At 37.5% G+C, this 25009-nt stretch overlaps 5 protein-coding genes across 9 annotated transcripts; 3 read left to right on the top strand and 2 right to left on the bottom strand.

Moving 5' to 3' along the window:
• Positions 1-1437: 1437 nt before the first annotated feature.
• LOC109170300 (leishmanolysin homolog) lies at positions 1438-8106 on the top strand. Of its 3 annotated transcripts, none has more exons than XM_019319347.1 (17): positions 1438-1954; positions 2767-3117; positions 3233-3373; positions 3604-3736; positions 3865-3978; positions 4093-4166; positions 4249-4323; positions 4800-4892; positions 5018-5078; positions 5263-5595; positions 5691-5817; positions 5993-6092; positions 6293-6362; positions 6446-6598; positions 6682-6777; positions 6856-7175; positions 7633-8106. In XM_019319347.1, the coding sequence occupies exons 1-17, from the start codon at positions 1853-1855 to the stop codon at positions 7810-7812; spliced, it is 2523 nt and encodes an 840-aa protein (XP_019174892.1). In that variant the 5' UTR covers positions 1438-1852; the 3' UTR covers positions 7813-8106. The 3 variants fall into 3 exon arrangements, with proteins under 3 accessions (XP_019174892.1, XP_019174893.1, XP_019174894.1); XM_019319348.1 differs by lacking the exon at positions 7633-8106 and adding an exon at positions 7588-7631 and having other exon boundaries at positions 6856-7236; XM_019319349.1 differs by lacking the exon at positions 3865-3978.
• A 934-nt stretch (positions 8107-9040) lies between these two features.
• On the top strand, positions 9041-10556 carry LOC109170642 (E3 ubiquitin-protein ligase RNF185-like). Its single transcript, XM_019319841.1, has 2 exons — positions 9041-9198; positions 9541-10556. The coding sequence occupies exon 2, from the start codon at positions 9572-9574 to the stop codon at positions 10274-10276; it is 705 nt and encodes a 234-aa protein (XP_019175386.1). The 5' UTR covers positions 9041-9198; positions 9541-9571; the 3' UTR covers positions 10277-10556.
• Positions 10359-13576, bottom strand: LOC109170640 (probable vacuolar amino acid transporter YPQ3). The gene is made up of 12 exons (XM_019319840.1): positions 13280-13576; positions 13113-13155; positions 12991-13017; positions 12805-12900; positions 12619-12716; positions 12361-12529; positions 12169-12273; positions 11878-11973; positions 11746-11766; positions 11590-11648; positions 11396-11486; positions 10359-11305 (listed from the first exon to the last, which is right to left on the bottom strand). Exons 1-12 carry the CDS (start codon positions 13510-13512, stop codon positions 11240-11242), a joined length of 1104 nt encoding a protein of 367 aa, XP_019175385.1. The 5' UTR covers positions 13513-13576; the 3' UTR covers positions 10359-11239.
• A 2157-nt stretch (positions 13577-15733) lies between these two features.
• Positions 15734-23136, bottom strand: LOC109170207 (protein DA1-like). 3 transcript variants are annotated; one of them, XR_002052379.1, is made up of 13 exons: positions 22555-23136; positions 21826-21977; positions 21629-21719; positions 21138-21324; positions 20392-20512; positions 20026-20109; positions 19824-19943; positions 19476-19688; positions 19298-19360; positions 19067-19185; positions 18674-18732; positions 17757-18550; positions 15734-17649 (listed from the first exon to the last, which is right to left on the bottom strand). XR_002052379.1 is itself a non-coding variant. In XM_019319208.1 (12 exons), the coding sequence occupies exons 2-12, from the start codon at positions 21934-21936 to the stop codon at positions 18237-18239; spliced, it is 1479 nt and encodes a 492-aa protein (XP_019174753.1). In that variant the 5' UTR covers positions 21937-21977; positions 22555-23135; the 3' UTR covers positions 18130-18236. The 3 variants fall into 3 exon arrangements, 1 of the variants encoding a protein (XP_019174753.1); XR_002052378.1 differs by having other exon boundaries at positions 15734-17461; positions 17553-18550; XM_019319208.1 differs by lacking the exon at positions 15734-17649 and having other exon boundaries at positions 18130-18550; positions 21629-21716; positions 22555-23135.
• On the top strand, positions 16080-17912 carry LOC109169775 (protein LYK5-like). Its single transcript, XM_019318670.1, has one exon. The coding sequence runs from the start codon at positions 16080-16082 to the stop codon at positions 17910-17912; it is 1833 nt and encodes a 610-aa protein (XP_019174215.1).
• Positions 23137-25009: the final 1873 nt, after the last annotated feature.

Consider the following 25009-nt stretch of genomic DNA (forward strand, 5'->3'; position numbering starts at 1 on the left):
AAATTCACACTTATAAGTAGATATATGTTGTCATACATTAAATATTTTTCAAGTGTAACGTATCCTAGATTATTTTATTATATTATACACGATAATTATTCAACGCTGATTTCAAATAAATAGAAATATTACTATAACCGAGTAATCATAAATAAAATAAATTCTTATGCTAATTATGTTTTTCTCTAATTGTTAGAGATTAGCGTTGAATAATTATTATTGTAATAATAATAAAAAATAATCAAAGATATATTACACTTGAAAATATTTAAAGAACAATTAACACACAAATTTATTTTACTTATAGTTACTTGATTATAGTAACATTTCTATTTTTTTTTTCATTGAGTTTGATGTTTTCCACTCTCATTAAATTTTATAAAAGCCGTTTCACTTTTAATTCAAAATGTTAAATAAAAAAGAAAACCGTTAAAGCAATACACTGAAATTTCACACAATTTTCTAAACATGATGACATTTTTTACTAAAATCTATTTTATTTATTTATTTATTTAGTTTTGTGTGGAGACCAACAAATATATATAAATTAATTGGCATAATGTCCAATGTATATTAGTTGTAAGGGACAATTCCATTTAAATTCACTGATGGAAATTATGGAATTTCCGACCACCTGAAAGTGATCTTAAATCAAGTTGAAGCAAAAAGTGATCGGAAATAGCAATAAAAATTTTTCTAGATACCAAAAGTGGTCGGAACAAGACTTTCGACTTGATTTAAGATCAATTTCAGGTGGTCGGAAATTTCATAATTTCCAGTAGTGATTGATCGAATAATTGGATTGGAGGAGGAGTTACATATTGACTTCCTTTGTTGAGATGATAAGTATAGGCAACCTAAATTGGTTAACCTTATTATAGTTAAGGTCACAAAGTATATTGACCTTATTGGTTTGAGTTAGTCAACTATAGACGACCTGTGACAATTTATTTCTTTGAGATTAGGGTCCCAATGCCAGTTTTACTCAAAGCACAAATTCAAATAATGATGAATTCAAATAATGATGATAGACTTCTCAATAAATAAAAAAAAATGTATATTAATTTTAGTATTTATTAACATAAAGCATAATGATGAAATGCCTTAATTGGGGATAGAAATCCATAATTACAGTGTTAATGATTGTCTGTACCTCATATGCTGGGCAAAAAATCATCAAAAGAAAGTATAAATAAAAAAAATAAGAATTATTAAAAAGACATTATGGCATTTTTGTAGTTCTCCCAGAAAGCAAGCCTACTTTCATATCCACCATGATATTTCTTAACAATTTGGTAGATTTCTTTTTTTATATTTTACTTTTATTTTTTTGGTATGCCCCTAAAATTATGTACAATCAGTAATAATAAAAATAAAAATATTATTTAAAAAAAAAAACAATATATTCCCTACCCACCCCACCAATTATTTATCTGTATCTACAAACGTTTATAGGCTATAATATGTGTATAAAGGTACATAATTCATCATCTACCATTTATTGATTTCTTTACAGTGAAGTCCAAAAAAACAGAGAAAGAAACAAACAAAAGCGAGTTCACAGTAGCGGAAGAAGAGCTAGCAGATTCGATTGCCTGAGAAATCGAGGCCTTGAGCCACTTGAACAACTCCCATTTTTCGAAATTTGGATGCCCAGACCCTTTTTTGTTGTGTAATAGATAAAAGCTTCGATTTTTAACCTCTGGGTATATTTATTACCAATTATTTGTTCGTAATGCGGAAGAGTCGGCGAGTTTTTGTCGAGCCGGAGCCGATCGGAGAAGCTCCCGCAGCGATTTGATGGAACCTGTGTGGTTTGGAGTAGCGGCGGTGGTCTTGAAAGCTTCGTTTAATGGAGTTGAAGATTTGGTGTTGTAGTTTATGTAGTACTGTTAGTGTTTATTCAAAGCCGGGGTTTTCGACTAAGCTCCGATTTCCAATCTCTCTTCTCCAGGTAAGTTTTTTTTTTGGTTTTCATGTTTTTTCATTTTGGGTAAAAGCTGTAATTTTTGTTTTACTGAAGGATTCCAGATTAGGGTTTGGATAATTGGATGAGTTGTAATTTTACTAATCTGTGTACTGTTTCCCCCCCTTGGGGAAGATTTAGGAGTTTTTAAAAGCTTCGGGAAGCTCTTGGATACTATGAATTATCCAAAGTTAAATATGGAAAATGATATTTTTAGGAATATTTTGTTTCTTAGTATGTACTGAGTTTGGGAATTGAAAATCATTGATACGCATTATTTTCTGGGAATTCTTAGTGATATTCTTTGGTAATTTCCTTTTTTAGTCATACCCTTCTTTCGTTTTATTTATTTACTCCGTATTTGTTTTGGTCTGGGTGTTTGAAGTTCAGCTTCTAAAAACAATTGACACAAATTGGCATGCAAAATTATCTCCTTTCTGGATTGAAATTCCATTGAAGCGACATAAATACATATTTATAGTATGAATTGTTTGGCAATTGATGTTTTTGTGCTATGTTGTGTGGGGATAATGGTTTCTATCTGTGGATTTCGTTTCCTCAGTGTATGTTTGGGGTTACAAATTACAAATATGCTTATTTAAGTTGGAGTGAACTACTTTTGGATTGATATTATTGTTATAGTCTTTTTAACAATCTGCATAACAAATGTAAAGATAATTTCTTGGGGCACTCTGCAAACTTTAATTTCTTCTTCAATATTTGGAGTTATTGAAAAATTAGAAAAGAAAAATGCATTTTTGTTTATGATTTTTGAATTCTATTTGTCATCTTTTTCTTAGGTTGTATTGCTGTTACTCTGCTTAGAGTCTGGACATGCGACAATCCATGATCATCAGTTACTGAGGCAAAGGGCGGAAAAGCAGAATGAAGATATTGTATCTCATTCTTGTATTCATGATCAGATAATTGAACAGAGAAAGAGACCTGGCCGCCGGGTCTATTCTGTTAGCCCTCAGGTCTACGAGGAGTCTGCTGTCTCGGAGCCTCTTCATCGCAGGGGAAGGGCATTGCTGGAATTTTCAAGGAAACAACCGAAGGATGCTATGCAACCCATTAGGATTATTTTAAATTACGATGCTGTTGGCCACTCATCTGACAGGGACTGTCAAAATGTTGGAGATGTTGTAAAGGCAAGTGTTGGCTTATGACTTCGAGGAATTTGTATTTGTACTGGAATGCAAGTGCTAGCTATAATCGTTGAACTAATGTTTTATGTTCCTTTTTGTTGCTATTCATGCTGACCAGTTAGGAGAGCCACCAGGTGCTTCGTATTCTGGTACACCTTCTTGTAATCCGCATGGGGATCCTCCAATTTATGGTGATTGTTGGTATAACTGTACTTTGGATGATATAGCCGGGGAGGACAAAAAGCACCGCCTCCGCAAGGTTTTACTTTATTCTCCTTCTCTATTAGAAATTTTTGATCTATCAAACATTTGAATGATTGTTACAAAGAAAAGTTCATGTTATGATTACATTATCTAATACTCCGTACATGATAAATGGTTAGATTCTCTCTCTCTTTTCGTGGTCCCTTTTTAAGTTTATTTTTCAAAATTTTTTAAATGTGGGGATTTCAAGTTGCGGAAGCTAAAATCTTGAGTTGTTAAATGTAGGCTCTTGGGCAAACAGCGGAATGGTTTAGACGTGCATTAGCTGTTGAGCCTGTGAGAGGGAACTTGCGGTTGAGTGGATATTCTGCTTGTGGACAGGATGGTGGTGTACAGCTTCCTAGAGAATATGTGGAAGGTATTTCTATTGCAGTAGATATTCATATGAAAACTACCTTGATTTTATTATCTTGTTCGTTTTTGGTCGTCATTTTGATGTCACGTCTACAAATCAACGTAATGTATTCTAAAATTTCTCTTCTCCAGAGGGAGTAGCTGATGCAGATCTAGTTCTTTTAGTTACTACAAGACCAACTACAGGCAATACTCTTGCTTGGGCAGTAACATGTGAACGTGATCAATGGGGTCGTGCTGTGGCTGGTAATTTTTCTTAATCAAATATTCAAATCTTGTGTTGAATGTTGATACAACATGTTTATCAAAAGTTCATACTGTTAGTGTTTACGTACCTAACTAGTTCAATCCTGTTTCCAGGGCATGTTAATGTTGCTCCTCGCCACTTGACTGCTGAAGCGGAAACCCTACTTTCAGCTAGTCTGATACACGAGGTAAGTATTTATGCCTGTATACTTTGCTGTGTTAACGTTTGTTTCTCTTCCACTGCTAATGTATAACTTTGGTTTTCTGCAGGTTATGCATGTTCTAGGATTTGACCCACATGCTTTTGCACATTTTCGTGATGAGAGGAAGAGAAGGCGTATTCAGGTGTGTGTTAATTGTTTCCTTGCTTTATTCCCTTGCAGATAAGAAAAAACACCATAACATTATACCTTGTTTCACTCATTTTTCTACTCCATTACTTCACAATTAAAGATTCCTATTTTTTCTCGTCATTGTGTTCATATTGTGCTTTTCATCAACCTGTGCATTGAACCTGGGGGGTGTGGTTGAGTGGAAGGGACTCACCCATCCTTAACCAAATGTCAAGGGTTCGATCCTTGGCTTTGGGTATGGAGCAGCCTTAAATCTCCAGGCCAGCTGTCCCATCCAAAAGAGGTGCCTACAATTCAGCGAGGGAATTAGTCACTGTGTCTGATGGTGGAAACCCTGGGTACACCCAAAAAAAATCAACCTGTGCATTGGGGGTGGGGTGGGTTTGGGAGGGGATGTGGAGGTGTCTACCTACAACATTGTATTTACTACCTCATGTCTGCTTCAACTGAGCAAGAATTAACTTTTAGGTAACTGAGCAAGCCATGGATGAAAAGCTTGGAAGAATGGTAACAAGAGTGGTGCTTCCTCGAGTGATCATGCATGCTCGCTATCACTATGGGGTAAATTATTTCTCTAGATATTCTCTTCCATCAAATACAGTAGTTAGCTTCTTTTTGCAATATGGCCTTATAACAAGAACGAGTAACTAAGATTATCAATGCCTTGGCAATTTTTAAACTGGCAGGCATTCTCCGCAAATTTTACTGGATTAGAGCTTGAAGATGGAGGTGGACGTGGGACATCAGGTTGATCATCCCTGTTTCTTCTACCCTCTAAACATGTTTTTCATAAAGTCAAAGGCTTTTTGGTTTTAACATCCCTTTTCCATAGCATTTTACCTTAGCTGTAGCATTTCTTAGGTCGTTAATATGAGCTACAAAGTTATCAAAATTTCAACTCACTTAGAATGTTATGGAAAAATTTCTGCAGGATCTCACTGGGAGAAAAGACTTTTGATGAACGAGATCATGACTGGCTCAGTTGATACAAGATCAGTGGTTTCAAAAATGACACTAGCTCTACTCGAGGACAGTGGATGGTACCGAGCTAATTACAGCATGGCTGATCGGCTTGACTGGGGCCGCAACCAAGGCACCGAGTTTGTTACTTCCCCCTGCAATCAGTGGAAGGGGCCATATCATTGCAACTCAACACAGTTGTCTGGATGTACATATAACAGGGAGGCAGAAGGTTATTGTCCTATTGTAAATTATAGCGGTGATCTTCCTGAATGGGCTCGTTATTTTCCACAGGCTAACAGAGGTAATGTAATATGTAGTTTCCATTTTACCACCTTCACTCTTTCCATTTCATTTCACTTTACTGACTTCTAGCGGCTCTTTCCATGGCTCCTGCAGGTGGTCAGTCATCATTAGCTGATTATTGCACATATTTTGTGGCTTACTCTGACGGATCATGTACAGACACTAACGGTGCACGTGCTCCCGACCAGATGTTAGGTGAAGTGAGGGGAAGTAATTCAAGGTGGGTTTTTTTTCTTTTTTTTTTTTTTGAATGCTACTAACTCTATTACATTGTAGTATCTGTTCAAAATTCAAGGTGGGTTTTTTTTTTTTTTTTTTTTTTTTTCTTTTTTATTCATTTTACTTCACCATTCACCGAGCTAGAATTGAGGAAGCTTTTACTTACATCCATACAGGTGCATGGCTTCATCATTGGTGCGCACTGGGTTTGTACGTGGTTCTATGACCCAGGGAAATGGCTGTTATCAGCACAGGTGTTTGAACAACTCATTACAGGTATGATGCAGAACTTAATAGTCTTCTCCTCTCATTGCACTTCTTGATCGATGTATGATTTTGTGCTTGGTGGTAGGATGACACTAAATTGAGTAAAGTCACATGGAAAAACGAAATAAATAAAGGCTAAAAAAAAGGAAAAATGAGGTTTCATGAAGTTGTGTAAATTGGTTTCTGATTTTTTTTTTTTAATCATTCAGGTTGCTGTAGATGGCGTTTGGAAAGTTTGCCCACTTGCTGGTGGACCTGTCATATTTCCTGGGTTTAACGGTATTTGTTTTCTGCAATCATTTCTACTTGTATTGAATCATAGCCTTGTATTGTTACTTTATTTATTTTCTTCTAAATTGTAGGCGAGCTGATCTGCCCCGCTTATCACGAGCTTTGTCATGTAAAGCCAGTCTCTGTTTCTGATCAATGTCCCAGTTCATGCAATTCCAACGGGGATTGCATAGATGGAAAATGTCACTGCTTTCTGGGGTTCGAGGGACGTGATTGTAGTAAACGTGAGCTACTTGTCCTTTTTCGTCCAACTTCCATTTCTTAATTGGTATTTGTATTTGAGATTCATGTTGCTTTCAATCGGCAGGTTCCTGTCCCGGCAATTGTAGTAAGCACGGCAAATGCCTTAGAAATGGTGTTTGTGAATGCGAAAACGGGTTCACTGGCATTGATTGTTCCACAGGTAAGTCCGTTTTCTAATAGAGCATTTATCATAAATTGATTGATTCAACATTAATTCGGTAGAGTGGGTGATTTGCAGCTATTTGCGATGAACAGTGCAGCCTTCATGGCGGTGTCTGTGACAATGGAGTTTGTGAGTTCCGCTGCTCTGACTATGCCGGTTACACGTGCCAGAACAGCTCGATGCTCCTCCCGAGCCTTTCGGTTTGCCAAGACGTTTTGAGGAAGGATGCTCTCGGGCAACACTGCGCCCCGAGCGAGTTGAGTATCTTGCAGCAGCTTGAAGAGGTAGTCGTGATGCCCAATTACCACCGACTATTCCCGGCTGGCCCTCGAAAAATCCTGAACCTTATTAGAGGTCGAGACTGCGATGGAGCTTCCAAGCGACTAGCTTGTTGGGTTAGTTCCCCGATTTACATCACTTATCAATGGCCACTAAAAGTTTTCAAATTCACTTTAAATTAATAAATTATAGAGTTAATGCCACATGAGGTCCTCTGAGTATAGTGGTTTTGCTACGTTTAGTCCTAAAAAACTTTCAAATTGACCATCTGTGGTCTTTCGACTTTCAAATTTAACCATTCGTGATCCAAGTTAACCACCCATGGTCCTTCAAGTTTCGAAATTTAACCAGTCGTGGTCCTCTTGAAAGGACCATGATTGGTTAAAATTTAATAGTTGGAAGGACCATGGGTGATTAACTTAGACCACGGATGATAACAATTTGAAAGTCGAAGGACCACAGGTGGTCAATTTGAAAGTTTAGGACTAAACTTGACAAAACCGGACCTCAGATGGTATTAACTCGTAAATTAGAATACCCACTGAACTCGTAACTTCCACCTGTACGGACCAGATCTCGATCCAGAAGTGCGATCAAGACGGTGACAACAGGTTGCGGGTGTGCCACTCAGCATGCCAGTCGTATAACTTTGCGTGTGGAGCGTCGCTCGACTGCTCAGACCAGACGTTATTTAGCAACGATGGCGAGGGCGAAGGCGTGTGCACTGGGTGGGACGAGTTGCGGAAATTTTAGCAGCGCTTTTCGTGGGAGTTTGATGTAAATTGTAGGCAGATGTAGTGCAATTTCTTGTTTTTCATCTTTTTCATTGGCTCAAGTGTAATGTTTCATTAGTGAATAGTTTCTTACCGGGCTTAGGGAAAATGTGGCACGAAGTGCCCATTCGCCATTGTAGAGTAGCTTTCTTCTTTTTGGACTTTCAAAAATGAAGGTCTCTTTATAGAGAAAGTAATGAATGTTAAATAGGAGAATACTATTCGGCCAAAGGCCTTCAGAAAATGAAAAGAAAAAAAATTTGCTCTCATATTATATTTTGATGGAGATTTTAGTATTTACTCTTTTCATAAAAATCTTTTTTTTTTTTTTTTTTCATATGACAGTTGCACTTAAGGCCGATAACAAACCAAACATGAACGAACGGAGGTTGTTCGTGTTTGTTTGTTAAGATTTTTAAAATGTTCGTGTTTATGTTCGTTTGTTAAGCTTTTTGAAAATCTTGTATGTGTTCATTTGTTAAGCGTTTAGTAGTGTTCGTTAATTTCGCGAAAGTGTTTGTTAATGAACATGTTTATTTGTCTGTATGTTTATGTAATTATATGTTATGTATCTTCAATTTGTTTACAGGTACAAAAACTATTAACTTGCAAGAATATAATATGTTAACTGCAGACACATAATTTTTAGACATGCAATATGAACTCTGGTTCATGGTATAATAATTGCGAAAATTGCAACATGGCTTTAATTGGCAATATTGATCTTGGCAAATTATGCAAGGTGGACACGGTTCCAAAATTGTTCAAAATTATGAATATATACAGTTCAAAAATTTTAAACATATAGTTAAATAATTATGAACATAGAGTTGTGAACATAATTATGAACATATAGTTCTATAATTATGAATATAGAGATTCAATAATTGTAAATATGAAGTTCAAAAATTATGAATATATAACTTTATAATTATGAACATAGAGTTTTATACTTGTAAATATAGAGTTCAATAATTATGAATATGATGTTCAAAAATTATGAATATATAGTTTTATAATTATGAACATATAATTTAGTAATTCGTAATTATGAACACAGAATCGTGTTTACCTTGTAAAGTGGACACAGTTCCACAACATAACGATTGAGTTATCTTTAGTTGGGCCGAAACGTGCCCTAATCTTGTAATTTTGGATTTTCTTTGAGGCCCATTAACCCAACTGATTCTCTCTCCCTCATAGATACGTTTCCCGGACAGATTCTCCGTTTCCGGGAAGACTAAAATTGCAAGAGACGAGCTTATTCCTTGTCATCGGATCTGGGAGCGTTCAATCCTGCATCGGTCGGTTGGTTTTGGCTGATCGATTCCTCGATCAATCTTTCATATCCATCTAACTATCTAAGGTAATCCCTCTCTCTATTTTTCATGTCAATTCTATTTGTTAGTTGCTTTGCTGCTTGTTTGCTTGTTGGTTATGCTCGATTTTACCCATTGTGCTTTTGATCTCAATTGAGTTTTTGTTAATACTTATATTTAATTGATTATCGGTGCTCAGAAATGGTAGGTTGTCTTCTGATTTCGTGTTTGTTATGATCATTTCTAGTATTTTCAGTTGTACACATGCGATTGATTGAAGAGATGATTAATAGTCGGTGTTTGATGTTCTAAGATTGGATTTAACGATAGAATTTGTTTTTTTTTTTTGGTTCGTCTAACTTGGATTTTGGCTAATTGTATGTGTATAGGGGAATTTAGAGAGTGTTTTGAGGTGGTAACATGGCTAGTGGGTTTGGGGAACCATCGACCAATAGGGCACCCCCAAGCCCCTCTTCATCTAGCAGCAATGGTAATAATGGAAGTGATGCTGGGAATTTTGAATGCAATATTTGCTTTGACTTGGCACAAGACCCAATTGTTACACTTTGTGGTCACCTCTTCTGCTGGCCTTGTCTTTACAAATGGCTTCATATTCACTCACATTCTAAAGAATGCCCGGTGTGTAAGGCGCTCGTTGAGGAGGAGAAGTTGGTTCCTTTGTATGGCAGGGGAAAGAACTCGACCGATCCTAGGTCTAAGTCTATTCCTGGAATGGAAATTCCTCATCGTCCCACAGGACAGAGGCCTGAAACTGCTGCCCCACCGCCAGATGCGAATGCTTTTCCACAGCATGGTTTTGGATTCACGGGTGGGTTTGGAGGATTTGGCCCCATGGCAACTGCTAGGTTTGGCAACTTCACATTCTCTGCAGCTGTTGGTGGACTCTTCCCGTCATTGTTTAACATTCAACTGAACGGTTACCCCAATTCTGCCAATTATGGAACATCAGCTGGTTTCCCTTTTGGGTATGGTAACACATTTCATGGTGGACATGCTCATGGGTTCCCTCAGCACACAAACCAGCAACAGCAGGCAGATTCCAACCTGAAGTGGTTGTTTTTGTTCATTGGCATCACTGTGATCCTGGCGCTAATTTGGAATTAAGGTGAATCTATTCTGGAGATTGAATTTCTGACTGGTGGCTTAGGATTATCATGGTTGCTTTTTGTATATCTTTTAGTTACACTTTTTTTTTTTTTTTTTTTTTTTTTTTTTTTGCCGTCTGTCTCCTGGTTGAGAAATTTGTCCATACGTTATACTTTTTGAAACTTTTGTAGGTCCACTTTGTCTCCTCGACCTTCTGTAGCTTAACCCCTCTGTAGCCACAATTTAGTCATTCTTATGATATCCACCTTCTATAAACTCAAATTCTTATGAGTTTTTATGTGGTGTGTATGCATTATATCCGCCTTATAAAGTTTGAAGTCTTGATACAAAACTACATGTTTTCTGGCATTTCTGCTGCTCTGGATCAATGACATTTTGCAGTTGCTAGTCTATCCTTGAGATGGGATAGACGTCAGGGCCGACAGGTGCTTTTGTTTTAGTACTTGTTTAAGATGAATGGTGTATAGTGGATAGATTTCACCATTAAACCTTTTGCCCCCCAGTATTTGATGAACTTGACTCTTGAACACACAACTATGAATTGTCATGTGTATTTGACTTTATCATTGTGATTCCAATTCAATGGGGAACACATATCACTTTTGATTTTCATTTGGATTCTTTGCATTCCTTGCCCACAAATGGCATTAGGTGAAAGGACCAGTGCATGGTGCCCACAAGGAATCATCACCCCCATAAGAGGGTGAAACTCCACATTGTAGTTGCCAGGCCTGTCACCCGAGAATCAATTGAAGTATCCATGTAAGTTGCTTTGTAATGGTAAGTAGTAACTTGGTGGTCTTTATTTTATATGCCAATGATTTGGTAAAGAGAATAAGCCAACAATACAGATGGGATTGGTTAAATAATTGCAGAATGTACAGCACACAACAGAACATTCAACTACCTAAATCAAACTTTGATCCTTGTTGTAGCCAACACTGAAAAGGGAACTAGTCTTCAACTCTGTGTTTGTTGTCTCTTCTTAATCTTCTTGTGGGTGTAGTAAAGGTATTGAAGAATGATCTGTTTAAACTCCAAGTTAAGGAGCCATTGGCAATGCATCAAGTGCATGGAACCTTAGAAAATTGTAATAATGCAATATTCAGAGGATACAAAAAGATCCAGCACCACACAGGCCACTGCATCTAGCAACCATGGCATGTTTGCCTTCATCTTCTCCCATTCTGTGCTTCTCACCAATATACTGCACTCAAAATATATCTTTATTAGCACCAATAATGTCTATATGGAGAGAAATATATTTTATGTGAGAATAGACCTCTTGACTTGGGGACGACTACACGTACCTTCCAACATATGTGGCATTGGCAATGAGGACGAAGACGAACATGAGAGGATTAAGTCCCTAAACATTTATTAACACAAGAAGTAAGAATTAAGGTGGGGATGGAGAAAAAATTGATCATCAACAAGTGTTAGTTGTATCAGAGTTTTCATGGTACCTCAACACTTCCTCTTTTAATCTGGGCAGATAAGATGGATGGACATTGGGAACATGTTAGAATAGTACACAAAACCAGATAAAGAACCTGCAGAGTTTTACAATAAACAATGGTGGGTAATAAGAAACTTACATTCAACCAAATCTGGGGGACTCTTCCTCCCATATATATAGCAGCCATCAGCCACCCCAACCATTGCCCAGCAACACTGCTGTCAAATTCATGTTCCTGTCATCAATGCATGCACTATATATGATTACAACACATTCTCACAACAATATCTTTAATTTGCCCACACGGGCAACTCAATTAGTTCTGGAGTGACAGATTGTAGATAAAGACATGAGATCGAGGGTGTGGGGCCTGGGGCCTTTTGTGGGCAACAATGTCTTCATTTTGATGCAAAATCATAGTTAATCTAACCTGTAATAACCTCCTTCCGGCGAACTTCGTCTGTGCCTCCATAATCAGAGACTTGCCACCCACCGGAAAATGAGCTGCAGCAGCTAGAAATGTGCCATACGCCGTCTGCGCAGAACCCACATTAAGTTATTAGCGAGCTGAGGATACTCGATCATTTAATGTTTTATGATTAAAATGCAGATGGAGATTTACAGCGCGAGGAATTGATCTTGGCTGGGAAACGGGCTTCTGCGAGGAAGATAACGGCACCGTTTCATCTTCAGAAGATGAATCGGCGTCGTATTGCAGAGCAGGAGGGCCGCTTCTGGCCATTATGTAGCAGTACGTTGGAGTATCACTGCTTGCCAAAGTTCTCGCCGACCTGATCGAAACACCCATTTATATACAATGGAGACCTTCTTGTTTGAGCCATCAACATTCAACAATATAATGAAAAAGGGGGAATCTTACGTAAAATAGTAATGTGTCTGGCAGGGGACCTCAACCGCAGGAGCAGTACGATGATGTCGTGACCTTTGTTTCAAAGCCTCTCTCTCATTATCCTTAACCTGCGGGCATCATAACACAATTAGCATCATCTGTTTTACTTAGGAGTAATTGTGTTTTCAGTATGAGAAACCGAACTCAATGTTATACCAGAATGGTGTTCTTGTCTCGGCACTTCCACCATGGGAGGAAATGATCATAGTATATGGCCTGCAACACCAAAACTACTGTTGTTGCTGTATACAGCTGCAAAATCAAATAAAACACATTATTATTAATACCAAACTTTCGTCTCGACTAAAAGTTTAAACTCCAGGTCGATCAAATCAGGCTTACCAGTGCAGTAAAGAACTGTGTGGGCAGCTGTATCCCAATCAACAAAAAATGATTTAGAACTTACAAAATTAAAGCCATTGCAGGCTGAGACAACCTTAAACATGAGTTCTTGTCAATCTTACCGTAGCAGGCTCGAGAACGCACCCAACAAGATTGAAAACATCTCTGCAAAATAGAGAGGAAACCAGACGTCAGGATCACAAGACAGGATTTACCAAGTTCCATGAGATAGATGTTTTCGAGCTACAAAGAAAAGAATCAGAAAAAGGTAGAGATACATATATTATACCCAAGGATCCAAGTGCAGAGAAATGCAAGAGAGACGCCACTGGAAGACTTGTTCTTGAAGTTGGTAACAATCTGAGGGATTTCTGCTACCCCCCAACAGATTAGACTAATGATTCCCACGACAAACGAGATTTCATCGTTAAGGTTGCAAAGACAATCCTTAAAATACTTGTTAACCCACCCAACACAAGCTTTCCTTTCCACTACACAGTAAGAAAGCTCTACACCCCCCATATTGATAAAGACCAAAGTTCTAAGAGGGATGAAGTAGCATTATCTATCTAATGTAGTTGTGATGATGAAGAAGAAGTAGAGAGAATTCCAACCATTTTATAGATTAAAACAAAAAGTTGACTGTCCGGGGAATAGCAGTAAATGAATGCATTTTCACCCAGTATTACACTGTAAAAAAAGAGAATCAAATGGGAATATAGGATGGATATTCTGAGCAGACATTTTGAGGATACTTTCTGGATGGTATATTTTCTCATGGTAAACAGTATCAGGATATATTCTTTTTCTTATACCCGAGAGTCGCTAATGGAGGTAAATCGTGAGTTGCCCCATCAATCTCTGATAGCATATGCTAAATCATATGCCTGCAATTATTATAATATAATGTCCCTACTGAAATTCTGGTAGGCCATAACTAAAGTAAAACTATAAATCATAATTATTGTCCCTTTGTTCAGAAGATGGGCAGATGGCATAAACCTCAGATGTCGACACAATGTGGTCGATCGGTTTAACCTGCGAAAGTCATCAATGGATGTTTAGAGACACATGCAGTTCTGGGCAAAGCTATCTTGTATGTTCATCGTGAATGGTCGCAGAATTCATCTAAACAAGACATGTAGCTAGAGTGTTCTGACGATGTATCCATCCATGACGACATTCCTAAGGACATTTGTCACGCACTTTTCTGTAATCTGTTACTGTTCTTTTTTTAATCTCTGATGAAACATAAAAAAAAATATGTAGAAAATAATGTCACTTTCAAAAATTTGACATTAAAAGCATGCAGGGAAGACGATAATAACGTTATCGAAACGCAGCATTTTTGTTGCGGGCGGGGCCCATCCAGCACGATTGTTTCTTTGGCCCCACTTCTTCTTGTCTGGTTTTACTGAAATACATTTTCTTTCCCGCCAGGGTGGTCATTCACTCATTTGAGTCAATGCAACATTCTGCAATTCTAGAACCTTAAACCTTATATTATACATCTTCTAATTAACAAGAATGAATGACGAGACAATTCAAATCAAATTGGTCAGACTGTTAACTTGATAACCAGATTACAAGTTCAAGCCTTAACCGAAATAATCTATTAACAGTCCTTAATTTGAGCTGTCAATTATTGATGACAATCGAAAATAGTTTATCTTTCTATAATAATTTGTGGGTTAGGGTCCTTAATCACAGACTGCTAAAAGTGCAGTTAATGTCTTCAATCATATATATTTTCTTATCTTTGGTAAGAAAAAGAAAAATGTTTATGATCATCTAATACTGAGATGTCTAGATACAATGAATCTGGAGTTCCGAAGGATAGAACCCAGCATATAAGACTGAGGAGGAAACGTTTTTTAAGCTGAACTACGTCCAGATGCAATGAACTGATTCAGAGAAAAACTAACGGTTAATGTTCTGAACATGTAACAACTACACGACAGTAAACTTTAAAGTGAGTAAAGGTGGCTGCTCAGTTGCATTGTATGCATTTCGATTGATCCAGGGGACAACCTCGAAGTTTCCGAGGTTGAATGGATATGTGTAGATTGAAACCGCAACGGCACAGTATCTGGATGATCATTTCAAGAACATGTGCAAAGCCCAAATATTAAATTTAATTATGCTTGGCCCAAAGGATGTCTCTAAAATGAGATTTAGGTTTTTGAGAGGTTTAGGAGTATTTCATAAAGTTCAGGATAAATTTTCACACTCAAAACATATAACACCTTAGAAAATACTAAACATTTCTACAATTGTCACTCACAAAAACAATCACTTTATGATGTGACAAAAGGTTATATACTAATTTTCTTGAGTGGTTATTTGTGAGAGATAAAAGTAGGAGTGTGTAGCAAGATCAATTTACCTTTTTGTGGTAGAATTAGGTCATAACTCATACGCTTGTAGTAATAAGGATTAAATAGTCATTGTGAAAAACTGTGTATTACTTTTTCAGTTTAAGCCGATCATGAGTAACTTAGGCTAATTTACTTTTACCTCCTTGTAATCCTTTATCGGTTAGGATCACAAGATAGATTGAACTTTATTCAGAACATACTTCCTTTATCAGTTAAAATCACAAGATAGATTGAACTTTATTCAAAACATACTTTCATGCAGTGACCTAAAACTTCAATAAATCATATTCTAATCTCAATCTCAATGCCTTTCTTAGGCTGTTCACGTCTAACTACTGTTACGTTGCATCGTTGAACAAGTCTTAAGAACAAAATGACTTCTGGTTTCATAACAAAAGACCAACTTGTCTGGTTTTAGCATGTGTCCAAGAGAAACTACAACGAAAAATCCATAAATTAAAGAAATCATGTCAAGAAGAAACATTCCATCTTTTAAATCTACCTATATTATATGTAACAGTAGATTTCTCCTGGATTTCTGCGGTCAGGATAATCTTGGATAGATGCTAGTTAAACAAGTCAAAAATGGAAATTATATCATAATCTTTCACGCGTTTATGTTAAGACGATGACAACAATCATAAAAAACTCCGAAACTCCTCATTCTTAACTTGGAGATGAAACTTGTTCCCTCAAGAAAGAAGAACTAAGATGAATCGGGTTCTGATCTGTGCTTTCATCGTCCTTTCTGTCACTCCACACACCGGAGCTCAACAAGAATACTCGGGAAACTCAGCGCTCGATTGCAAGAACACTGACGCCAACGAGCCGCCATCTCCGGCTTATCTCTACACCTGCAATGGGCAGCTGTTCACTTGCAGGGCGTTTCTGATCTTCCGGGCAAGGTTTCCGTTCAACACTGTCCCCGCCATTGCAGCTCTCCTGTCATCCAACGCCTCAGAAATAGCACGACTGAACAACGCCGCCTCAAAGCTGACAGCTTTCCCGGAAGACAAGGAGGTTGTCGTTCCGGTGAAGTGTTCCTGTTCGGGTCAGTACTACGCAGCAAAAACCTCGTACCAGATCCCATCCCCCGACCAAACATACTTTTCCATAGCGAATACTACTTACCAAGGCCTGTCGACTTGCCAGTCCCTTGAAGCAGAAAATGTATACGATGAATTCAGTCTGAAACCTGGTTTGGAGCTGCAGATTCCTCTTCGTTGCGCCTGTCCAACTAAAGATCAGATTTTGAACGGGACCAAGTATCTGCTGACTTACTCCATTGACTGGGGAGATAATATCACTGGAATTGCTGAAAAATTCAATGTAAGCACAGTGGAAATAGTTGCAGGAAATGGTGTTTCTGGAGAAGATTCAACTCTGTTTCCTTTTACTACCGTTCTTGTTCCTTTATCTGGCGGCAACCCTTCAATCATATCTCGAAACAGCAAAACTCCCATCTCTCCTCAGCCTGAATCTGGTGTTTCAAGAAGAAGGTCAAAGAGAGGTGTATATATAGGTAGTGGAGTTGCAGTGGGGGTTTCTGTGGTGATCTCAGTTATGGTTATTTGTGTCATGTATCCATTCATAAGGAAGAAGAAGAAAAAGGGAAATTCTGCAGAGCCAGTAGAGGATATCTTGGTTGAGATTGCGGGCATTGATCGAAGCCTTGAAGTTTTCAGGTTCAAGGACTTGAAAAAGGCTGCTGGAGATTTCGGTTCCAGGAACAGAATCAAGGGATCTTCAGTGTATCGGGGCGTGTTTAAAGGGAGAGATGATGTGGTGATCAAGAAGATGAGCACAGATGCATCAGAGGAGGTTAATATGCTCAACAAAATCAATCATTTCAACCTGGTAAAGCTCCATGGATTCTCTGTTCATCAGGGCTGCTACTACTTGGTTTTTGAGTACATGAAGAACGGTTCTCTCAGGGAATGGCTGAAGAAGAAAACACCCAAAGAAGTTACGGAGAGGTGGAGTCTGAGGATTCAAATCGCCATAGATGTTGCCAATGGGCTTCATTATCTCCACAGCTTCACAGACCCGGGCTACGTTCACAAGAACATTTGCAGCAGAAACATTCTCCTCGACTGCAATTTCAGAGCCAAGATCGCAAATTTCAGCTTTACTAAACCAGTTGAATCTCCCACAACAGGGAGAATCGCGGGGACTAGAGGATACCTGGCTCGGGAGTATCTCGACACAGCTTCAGTTACTCCCAAGATAGACGTATACGCCTTTGGAGTCGTGCTGTTAGAATTACTCACAGGGAAGCCTGCTGTTTTTGCACGTGAAGGTAGAGAAGCATTACTATCCGCAGCCATCGTTTCCATTTTCAGACGAGAAAATGCAGAAACCGAAGTCGCTAATTTCATCGAGGCTGACCTCAAACAACACGGTGGAGTAGAGCTCGCATTTCAGACCGCAAAATTAGCCCTGAGATGCTTGGCAACAGATCCAGCCGATCGCCCCACCATGGGAGAAGTAGTGCCTAGTCTGCTGAAAATACAAGCAAGCTTACAGAAATCATATCAAGAATGAGCATTTGAAACGCTTATTTCAAACTGCCATAATGTATCTTGTATCAGTTATATGTTATGCGAATGCCCGTATATGATGATATTAAAAACAAAAAACAAAGGATCCAACACAGATAAAGGCGAGAATATATATACTATTACTATAAGAATCAAATGAACAAGCTAGAAAAACAATTTTTTTTTCTTTTTTCTGAATTCTACGAAGAGACCTTCCTTGGAACTACAAGGTATAGTAACTCTAAAGGAAGCTAATATGAATGGATAAAGCTTCACTCTATAGGAAAACAATAAAGACAGCAGTTCCTAAGTTAAAAATCAAATCTTTTCAAAAAGGGAAGGTCCCTGTCATCCGGATATGTTCCAATGTCCTCTCCAAACCATACTTAAGTACTGCCTGGTTACCGCTTCTAAACCCATTTCCATACACTGGCGACGTGTCAGATTCTATCTGGTGTTTAAAGAACTCCCCGAGTCTCCTCTCAAAAGGAGATCTAGTCCCATTCTTTAACGATGAACTGGCCGAATACGATGTTGATGCACTGCTGCCTTTCGACATCGACATAATTTGAGATTCCAACCACATGTGTGCCAACACTTGACATATGCCTTCTTCAACATCTTGGCTAAGAGTTCGATAACCTTTCAAGAAAACAGAAAGTGTATAAAAATGCGAGATATATTCAATGTTATATAAAAATGATACTATAGTTAATGTGAAATCAAACAAGATCTTGAAACTGGCTGTAATAAGAACATGACTACCTCCAAGTCGAAGCCATGCATGCATCATCTCATGTGCTAAGATTGATCCCGTAAGTAACCTGCATAAAGAGCAGTCGTGGTCAATTATCAAAGTCAAATTTCCTCTTAAGAAAAAAACGGGGATCAAAAGTAAGGATTAAATGGGGTAATAATTTAACCAGCTTGGTTTGCGTGAGTGGCCGTGCACTCTCGTCCCTTAAGAGAGGTCGGGAGTTTGAACCCCCTCGTATGGAAAAACCAGCACTTTGCCCCTTAATTGGGCCGGCCCAATGCAAACGAGGATTAGTCTGAGTATGGTATGGGCTTAAAGGTGCCTCCAGTTAGGGCCTGCTCAGGATACCTCGTGGTCTGACCAAACAAAAATGGGGTAATAATTTAATTTAGTAACAATACCTAGGAAGGCCATATAGAATTAGTATTGCTGTCACTTCGCAGCGGCGTGTTAATCTATAGGGTTCCGTTCTCATCTCTATGAAACGATTTCCAGCCCCTATTCTTGGCCGGCGCAAAATCTAAATATTGAAAAGTAAAGTTTTATCGTTAAAGAAACATAAATACGACAGTACTTGAGAACTTTGAAGATAGGTAGGAAAGAACAATGAAAATGGCGTGGGAAGTTCGTACAGTGCTGACTGTTTGTTCCTCAGAAAGGCAGAGTCCTCTAGTTTCCGGCATGTGATGATGTCCCTGAAAAGAACTCAAAAGTTAGTTCTCATGTTTTACTAAGAAAGAAAGGGCATAAAGCCATAAACTTATGAACTTCAGATCCAAGAAGAACGGGCACTCCAGAAAACTTTATTACATGTCTCTCTCCATCCATGGCTTCATTCAAGGCTTGCCTCTCAACCAACAGCAATGGGACTTTCTGATTCACTTTCATATTCAGCGCTTCATAGAATTCTTGTATATCAAGATAAAGGGGTTGACACTGATTGGTATCCATAATGGAAGAGTCAAGGCACTCTAAACAAAGTTTACGACCATCATCTAGGGCAACATATTTTGTCTCCCGTGGCTGCATCAATAAAAACAAATATGCGGATCAAAATTCGTCTGGAGAACATAAATATTGGGATTTTCTCATGAAGAGAGACCTCCAAAGATTACTTCTTTTTTCTTTTTTTTTTTTATTTATTTATTTTAGATTTACCTCCATTCGCTCACAGCTACAGCAGCGAGGGGTTCCATCACGCTCATGGAATGGGCAGTATTTCTGGGACCAAAAAGGGTGTGCACGGTATTCAATAAGACCTGATGCATTGGTCGGGATCTGGAGGGGAAAGGAGAAACCATATGGCATCAAAAGAAAAGAGAAGAAAAGGCAATTGTAAATAGAAAAAAATTATACTTACAAAGTTTTTGCATACGTCACATTTTGGGTGATAAAGCTCCTTGTAACAAGTTTTGTGATATGGATAGTTCCCAGACATAGAGAACTGAAATCATTGGAATGCAGAAAGTTAAAAAGAAGGCTAATTATGTACCTTATACAAAATATTGTAAACAATATCCTCTGATAAGAACGTATGTTTTTATGTTTTATTATTATATATCAATAACAAAATGCCAATTTCCTTTACTTCTAGTCACTTCATTAAATTAACTAGGGTAGTAACACATGTACGATAATTCACAATGAACCGGTACTCCTTAATATAAACAAGACTAACAGAACTAATTTCTCCTGTGATCTGTGAAAAGATTACATGATTCCATACCTCATAATCAGAAATTGGTTGGTTGCAGGCACGGCACCTAAAACACTCTGGATGCCAGAAAGCACTCATACAATTCAAGAATCGTCCATGGCCAATCTCTGCGTTACACCCAGCACATATCCTACCATAGTGAAAATAACTTCTCTGTAACACATGTATTCAGACTGAAAGGGACTAAGGGGATGTTTGGTAAATAGATGTTAGTTAATTGGGTTAGTGGGTTTGACTAGTTGATAACATTAGCTGATTGTAGAAAAGTGTTTGGTAAATTAGTTGTTAGCTGATAGCTAATTACATGCAAAATAACTTTCTCAAAAAGCTGATCGAAAAAGCTGTTTTGAGCAGCTTTTTGAATTTTAGCATTTTGGAGCAACAAGCTATTACAAAAATCTAATTAATCAAACACTCATCTGGATTGTTTAACCATGTCAAACAGCTAATAGTGGTCAAATAAGCCAAAACTGGCTAATAAGCTAACTATGTTACCAAACATGGCCTAAGTTTTGTGTGTGGCACTTAGTATGATACATTCCAAACAAATGAACTCGGGAGTATTTGAAACTTATGCAAGGATAGGCATTGATTAAATAATTGGTAGAGGAACTCCAAACTTATCTGACAAAGTAAATGCAGAAGAGGAAATTGATGAGACCCAAAGTATATTTAGAGAAGTTTTGGTTGTATATATAATATAATGAGTGCTGAAAGTAAAGAAAGAATGCAAAATATAAGAATGCTTAGCCAACCTAAAACTCGTTGCATAGGGGAAAGGTATAGGTTGATAGAAGTGCCCATTTCCATTTCCATTTCCATATCCACTTCCACGCCCAGTATCATTTCTGTTTCCATGCCATGCTGGTGGGGATTCAACATTCAAACTCTCCTGAAGAGCTCTAGCAAGTTGTTCATCTTCACTTAGCTGTAATTCGCTATCTGCCCAATATAGGAATTCTCATTGAATGAACTATAGGGAAAATTAAAATAAAAACATTATGTCAGAAAAACATTTAACTAGGGCATTCAGTAAGATCTGTATTAAAACTATGCCACAGGCAGTTTCAAAGGTTTAGTATCAGGTGAGTCAAAGCAGCTAATTCATTCACCATGGAGGCATTCTCATCAAGAAAATCAGCATATTTATTTGGTAAATGAAAATAAAAGTGCTATTTAATAAGAAAGAAATATAAGAACAGCAGGGACACAGGTATTATGACGAAACAATGACCATTGCACTAACCCAGCACCACATTTTTCCCTTTCTGCTCCTCTTCCAACATGGATAATGCAATAGCACGGTCTATGTCTTCAATCTCTGACCAGGAGTCCTGCTGTTATCAGCAATAAAATAAGGACTAAGAAAGCTAATGAATCATATGTAGACAAAGCCATCACTTGAATAAGGAGAAGATGCCAAAACGTAAAAACAATGCTTACCCATGAAGTAGATGGAAGATTATCCTCTCTGTGTCCACCATAATTTGAATCATATTGCCCTTCTGAAACATTGTGGTCAGAGCCTTTAAAAAATTTGCTCAGCCAACCCATTATAAGAGCGATTACTGTCTCAAGGTCACAGAGAGTTCAACCTGCAAAAAATCATGGAAAAAGCCAGCATTAGAAGAATACATGGACGCACAAGCACCATACTAAAGTATGAAACTTTATGAAACACCATTTTAGTTAAGATCCATATTGCCCAATCAACTCAATGGAAAATAAAAAGTAAAGTCAAAAACACTTTGAAGCTTTTCAAATTTGTAGCCTCTGAACCAGTTCTACAAAGGTCCTCAAGATCAAACCATAAACACGATTACTCAGGTAATGCCAAAATCAAATTTGCCTAGTTGCCCATTACTTCTATTATTATGTGTAACAATGCACACAAATTTCAAGCCTAGCAAACAGATTGAAATCAGAGGCTATAACAATGGAACAACAAACACCAAATCAAAGACAAAAAGAGTAAAATAAAAGCACCAAAACTAATGCATCAATTCCAACTGAACAAAGGGAAAACTCAATGCAAACGAAGCTCAAGGTACCAAATCTCAATAAGTAAAGAAATGATCAAAGAACAATGGGGACCAAATAAAAGGTCCAAGCTAAATATTTGCATTGTGCTCAAGGCAATCAGAGCCCGACTAGTATGAGATAGTTACTCACCCCAGACAGAAGATTATGCAACAGCGATGAAGCCAATAAGAACCCAGATCGGAGAAAGAACCTAATAGCTCAAAAGCAACATCATCCACAGCAAACAAAAAAATATTCCTCCTGGTGCACTTTAATCTTTTCAATCCAATAAGGACAAACAAAAAGTAAAACTTTTCAATTTTTCCCTGAATCAAAAACAAAAAGAATCTTTTCTCTTTTCCAAAACACCCAAACAAGAATCTTTAAGCCGAAAACAAAATCATCCAGGAACCCAAAAGAATTGTGAAAAATAGTGTTAAAACGCCGGGGGAAAACAATGGAAGTAATGATGAAATAAAAGATCAGATATGCGTGTGAACATACGCAACTCCCAAAATCAAAGTCAAAGAAAGACAATATTATGAAACAAAAATCACACGGTTTTTGGGAATAAAATCCCAGGGAATTAGAGTCAAAGCCCGCTTGGGTTTCTTTAAGCGGGTTATAACAGGAAAAAAGATGGAGGCTTTTGAAATTATACAGTGATGTGGGTCCTTTCCTTCCTCAACTCCTCCACGAAAGGACGCCCTAAAGCTCTCCACCAAGAAAGCGTAAAGAAAGAGGGAAAAAGACTGTTCTTAAAACGAATACGGGACTTTGCTTAAACAACGTCACAACCCCTAAATTTTCTGTTAATTTTTACACCGTTCTGCTGTTCAATAGCGGGAATTAGAATCAAAAAACGGAATCGAATATACAAAAATAAAATATTAAGATGACTTTTATGCATACTATTAGTATTTTATACGTAGTATGATGTATAAAAATATATATTTATATTCGTGACATTTTAATACAAAAATTATACTTAATTTATTTAGGAACATGTTGACTTAATTTGTTCTAGGTAAACAAGTTAAATCAATTTTACTAAAATTTTATACAATAATTTCAAAACGCATTATTAACAAGTCAACCAAAACGATTTTAGTCAAACTCAAATATTTGGACTCGGTTGTTTGAAAATTATGATTTTTTTTTTTAATAATGTTTTACAAGTTTAAAAATGAGTTTGAACTCCATTAAATGGGCCAAGTAATAGTGGGCTGGAAATGAGTTATGGGCCTGTGCATTGGGCTTCACCAAATGGGCTTGATTAACCCGGAGAAAGAAGAAAGATCTCGATGCATCTATTGATAAATAGTTAGGTGTAATGTTGAGTTTGGTACATATTCATAATTAATTAAAGTCCATTTGCATAATAAAATCTTGTACTCCGTACATTATTTGTACTATGTACATGATTTGTACTATTTCAAGCTTATAATAGTTATTGTAAGACCAGCTTGCATCAAATTAAAAAACACAACCCACCCCCAAAAGACATGACTAAGTCGGTGCAGCATAATTCCATAACTAAAAACCACGAGTTCGATTATTACCAATACTCTCTTAACCGAGTCTGTCTCACTGAGTCTTTCTAATACAGTTTACTGCTCATTGTAGAAGTGTGCAATATCAAATAGTGACTAAAAAACATTCTGATTTATTTAAAAGAAATGATGCGATTGACTAAGTCGATGCAACATAATTCCCATACCTAAAAACCACAAATTCGATTATTGCCAATACTCTCTTAATCAAGTCTGTCTCATCGGGTCTTTCTAATGCCGCAATTTACTGCTCATATGTAGAAGTGTGCAATATCGAATAGTGACTAAAAAAACAACCCGATTTATTTAAAAGAAACGGTGCGGTTGGAACAACCCACTGCCAATTAGTTAGTCGAACAGTTAACATCATAAACGCAATGTTCCAAATTCAACTTTTGGAGCTATTTATTAGCTTAGGGTCACAAGGCGAGCTTCACTAGAAGCGCACATTCAGATGATTTGAACCAGTCAGCTATAGCAGCATATGCTGGTTTACCTCTCACAAGACATACGTACCTTACTCAACAACATAAATTCGAATAGTGGCTACATATATACTTCATTGTAAATCAAATAAACTAAGGGTGCAACCAATGTAGAAAGGCGTGCGGAGACACTAAATTAGAAAGTGGGAGTGTAAAAACAAGTTGCGATTATGGGGAAAGGGTAATAATTAAAGGAGCGGTGAGTGTGGAGGCAAATATATATATTAGATTAGATTAGGGAGAAATGCAAAGAAAAGGGGGAGAAGAAACCATATTTCCACTAGAGAGTTTTGTAGCCATTCTTTTGTGCTTCTTTATGGAGGGATAGCGACGTACTCAAACTTTAATGGGATAACATTGCAAGTGGGAGTGGGCATATGCGTCTCATGGATCATCAACCTTTTGTATTGCCCATCATACAACAAATGACATTGACCCCATCCCATAATCATATCATATATATCCCTCACCCCTTTATCTCATCAACTCCTTTGTTTATTCTTCTTTAATTTGCTCCATGTATATTACTTCTTAATTCATCATTATTCAATACTAATTCATCTCTCC

Source organism: Ipomoea nil, unplaced genomic scaffold (genome assembly GCF_001879475.1).
Source record: "Ipomoea nil cultivar Tokyo-kokei standard unplaced genomic scaffold, Asagao_1.1 scaffold3321, whole genome shotgun sequence".
NCBI classification, from domain to species: Eukaryota; Viridiplantae; Streptophyta; class Magnoliopsida; order Solanales; family Convolvulaceae; genus Ipomoea; species Ipomoea nil.